General features: G+C 32.1%; 1 protein-coding gene across 1 annotated transcript; it reads right to left on the bottom strand.

The window, feature by feature from the left end:
* Window positions 1–341: 341 nt before the first annotated feature.
* On the bottom strand, window positions 342–3,122 carry LOC136230542 (11S globulin seed storage protein Ana o 2.0101-like). The gene is made up of 4 exons (XM_066019623.1): window positions 2,820–3,122; window positions 2,542–2,744; window positions 1,895–2,281; window positions 342–951 (listed from the first exon to the last, which is right to left on the bottom strand). Exons 1-4 carry the CDS (start codon window positions 3,100–3,102, stop codon window positions 583–585), a joined length of 1,242 nt encoding a protein of 413 aa, XP_065875695.1. The 5' UTR covers window positions 3,103–3,122; the 3' UTR covers window positions 342–582.
* Between the last annotated feature and the right edge of the window lie 667 nt (window positions 3,123–3,789).

Consider the following 3,789-nt stretch of genomic DNA (forward strand, 5'->3'; position numbering starts at 1 on the left):
ATTAAAAAAAGTAAACATGTTTAATTTTCTATTAGTTCAATGCTAGTTTCTAAAAAAAATGATAACATTTTTACAGTTTTAATGCGTTGGAGGCTAAAAAAAATTTACCGAGCCCTAACAGACTGGACTTTGAAAATTTACGGTCAATTGCACAGTTAATTTTGATTTTTTTTTACGTTTTGAAATTTTTTTTATTGATATGTTTGAGCCTCCGGGTCATCCGGGGTCCTGGTTCCGCCACTGGAACTAAAGGCTACAAGATTCTTGATCTCAAATAAAACAAAACTTTTCTTAGTGTAGGAATTTCATTCAAATTTTTTCTTGATCTCATATCTGTTACTTTAGATTAATTTTTATTGTTCTTAGTGTAGGAACTTCATTCAAAATATCTACAAAACATGTTATTTTTAAGAGGACTAAATATTTGATACTTTTATAGCAAACAATGAGTGCTTGTTCTCATCCATGTGGATACTATCATCGTACTTGTTATATTACGTATACCTAGTGATATAACAAGCACATTTTAGGAAAAGAAATATTATTCACAATACTAAAAAAAAAAGTTATGCAACTTCATCTTCAGTTCCGTACGCTTTTAGCCAAGGAGGTCTCTTTCCTTCCAAACTTCACTTTCTTAGCCTCGTCTTGAGTAATTTTGAATGCATTTGTAAGAACCTCCAATGGTAAACAATTAATGACTGATTTTCGGCCAGAAAGATCGGATGTAATTGGGTTGGCGTTGGTCTTGAAGGTAACATATTCAAATCTCTCACTGTTTGATTGTTCCACCATCAAAAAACTATGTGGTACTAGGAGGACTTGTCCTTCCTTTACCATGTCGTCAAACACATTCTTTCCATTATCATCTACTACTTGAATATGACCTTCACCTTTCACCACATATATTATGTTATCATTATTGTCCCAGTGGGGTAATCTCATAACATCCTGCAAATTAACATATACAATTTTACAACCAATTCAATAATAATTAAAGGAAAAAAACTTGAGGAGTCCCTATTTTTCTAATTTTTTATTAAGCTGCTTATTTTCCAGTTTGACCTATAAATTTTTTGATTAATTATAATGGCACAATGTTACAGAAAGTAATGAAAGCTATTTTTGGATTTTAATAGCTTAAGCTTTTTTTATGAAATGGTTCATTGTCATGGTATCAGAACGTCTTAGACCAAGTGGTCTTGAGGTTTGAAATCCTAACAACCCTAGTTATTAATGGAATTTCAAGACATAATAATATATACATGTGTTGTACACAATTCAAAGCTAGGGGAATTCCTCGTCTAAGTATTTCAAAAATAATAATAAAACCTACCGTTTTGTACTTTACTTATAGACACATTAGGACAATTAATACTGGCTAAAAGTATTTTACTCACTTTATCCATGTTTGAAATTGCATTTTTCTAATTTTGCTAAAGTTGCATCAGCAATATGAAAACTTATTTTTAAATGGTTAAATAAGTGATTTCAAATATACTAAAATTTGATATTTGTGGTCTTTGTCTTTTTTGGATGACTAGTATCACTTAACTTGTTTTTTGTTTTTTTTTTTGTGCTCCGGGGTTTCATCCCCTCCATTAAGATAAAAAAATAATACTAAAATTTGATGTTTACAATTTTTTTTTTTTTAATAAAAGAGACCTCTAATATGCAATTCTATTTTACTGATAGTTTATGGTGCTAAAAAAAGAATAACTTTGATAAATAAAATTAAAAAAAAAAACTGTCAAGTCTCATGTTTTGTTTTTGTCACTAACTGGTCCTAAACTATGTACTGAAGTTTTTGTCCTAAACCATATTTTGTTTTTGTCACTATGTACTCAATAAAAGAGACCAATTTGGTAAAAAATCGTAGTAAGAATTTTCTCACCTTTAAGAGGAGGTTGTAAGAAAGACTTAGTTGAATTGACTCAAGGATAGGGAATTCGTGGGCGTCCATGGTTGTTAAATGTCCAACTTGGGGAATGTAAAGATCTGCTCCTTCAGAGATTTTTGTTATCCTTGTGTTAATGTTGCAGAAAAACTCATCTTTCGCATTGTAAAAACCTTTTTGCTCTTGTTGGTCATATCTTGAACATTGTTTAGTAGTTGTTGAATTTGATAAATGAAGTCCATCAGTCAGATAAATGATGATGCCTCTAAGATCTATCTTACTCTGAAGTTTGGTAGCCAACTCGTTATCGATGTTGAAAGCTTTAACGATAAACTTCAAAGAAAACCCGTCCAGTATATTTTGAGGTCCGCCTAGGACAAATCTCTATGACACATTTAACAGAGAAAATATATAAATGCATGTTTCAACAAAAATAAAATAAAAGATATTTAAAGTTTATATATGTTTATTAAAATGAAAAAAAAAAGTATTTTTTTTCTTTCAATGAATATTATATATTGAGACATAACATATTTGCTTTGTGCGTAAATTATATAATTCTTTAGATAAATGTCTTCCGATATGTATCCTTTAAATTATATATCATAATTAATTTATAAATTTGATATATTATTATTTCTTACTCGGAGGGGGTCAGTGTGGGTGATACGATAGATAGCAATGACAATAATAGGCTCGCAACCACTATTATAGCTCCAAAGTGTTTCCCCAGGGCGGAGAGCAAACACATCACCACTTTGAAAATGAAGAATGTGTTCACACTCATTTTTCTCGCTATTTAATTCTTGAGAGCATCCGGGAATGATCACACCAAGAATACCACTGCCTGTATATTCATAAGTACAATATTTATGATAAGTAAAAGAAATTTAATAAATAGTGAAATGTATTTAAATTTAACCTTGAATGATGTAAGAGACTTTATAAGCATTGGTGTAGAATGGTAATGCATGACCGTTGGGTTGAATGGTGTACCGAACAACCTGTACACCAGCACATTGAAACTGGTCAGTGTTTGGATTCCAGATATCAATAGAACCAGCTTCACTAGGCATATGGATATCGGGTTCCGTCGCGACGAGACGATGGATCTCTTGGCAATTAGTGTTAGAACTGATAACTATGCAGCCATGGAGAAGAAGAAGAGAGCAGAGAGAAATAGATAGCATTGAAAAATAAGCCATGGTTTTGGAGCTGATCTGGATGTTTGTTATGATTAAGTACTATTGGTATTTATATAACAAACTTGTTTAACTTCCAATTGAATGAGAGTTCTAAATTCTGCATTTTCATTATTAGGAGGGAAGAGTTTCATGATCCTTAGTAAACCATATTATAGTTAAAAGATTTGTAATAAATAGAACTATATTTATATTTATATGCATCAAGACAAATACTATATTTTAAATCTTTATATATATCGTACACGTAATAGATTCTTTCCAAACTCAGTTTCACTTTTTATTTAATATATAGTATATCGGGTTGGGCCGGGCCGATGTAAAATTTGTAAAGCCCAAGCCCGTTCATTTTTTAACGGGCTTATACGGGTTTGGACCGGACCGGACCTGACAGTATTTTCATGTGTCCAAATCCGACTAAATAGGCCTGGACCGGGCGGGCTCGTCGGCCCATTCCCAGGCCTAGTATGTAATATTGACAAAAAGTTATTGTCAACAAATGCTAAAGTGAAGCTCTAGATTGCTATTATGCTTCAATGATTCATCGACCAATGATTCTGCAGATATTCGATGGTCAATGTAATTGCTTTCAGGGTTAATGCGTGCACTGCTAGAATCATACCCGATGATGCAAATATCAGTTGAAGAACTATCTTCAATAATATCCTCCACCCTCTCATCTTGGCCTTC

This window comes from Euphorbia lathyris, chromosome 5 (genome assembly GCF_963576675.1).
Source record: "Euphorbia lathyris chromosome 5, ddEupLath1.1, whole genome shotgun sequence".
NCBI classification, from domain to species: Eukaryota; Viridiplantae; Streptophyta; class Magnoliopsida; order Malpighiales; family Euphorbiaceae; genus Euphorbia; species Euphorbia lathyris.

Coding starts and splice junctions, on each gene's coding strand:
- LOC136230542 (XM_066019623.1), bottom strand. CDS start 3,102: ATGGCTTATTTTTCAATGCTATCTATTTCTCTCTGCTCTCTTCTTCTT. Junction 2,745..2,819: donor AGTCTCTTACATCATTCAAG/GTTAAATTTAAA, acceptor ATGAATATACAG/GCAGTGGTATTCTTGGTGTG. Junction 2,282..2,541: donor CCCACACTGACCCCCTCCGA/GTAAGAAATAAT, acceptor AATGTGTCATAG/AGATTTGTCCTAGGCGGACC.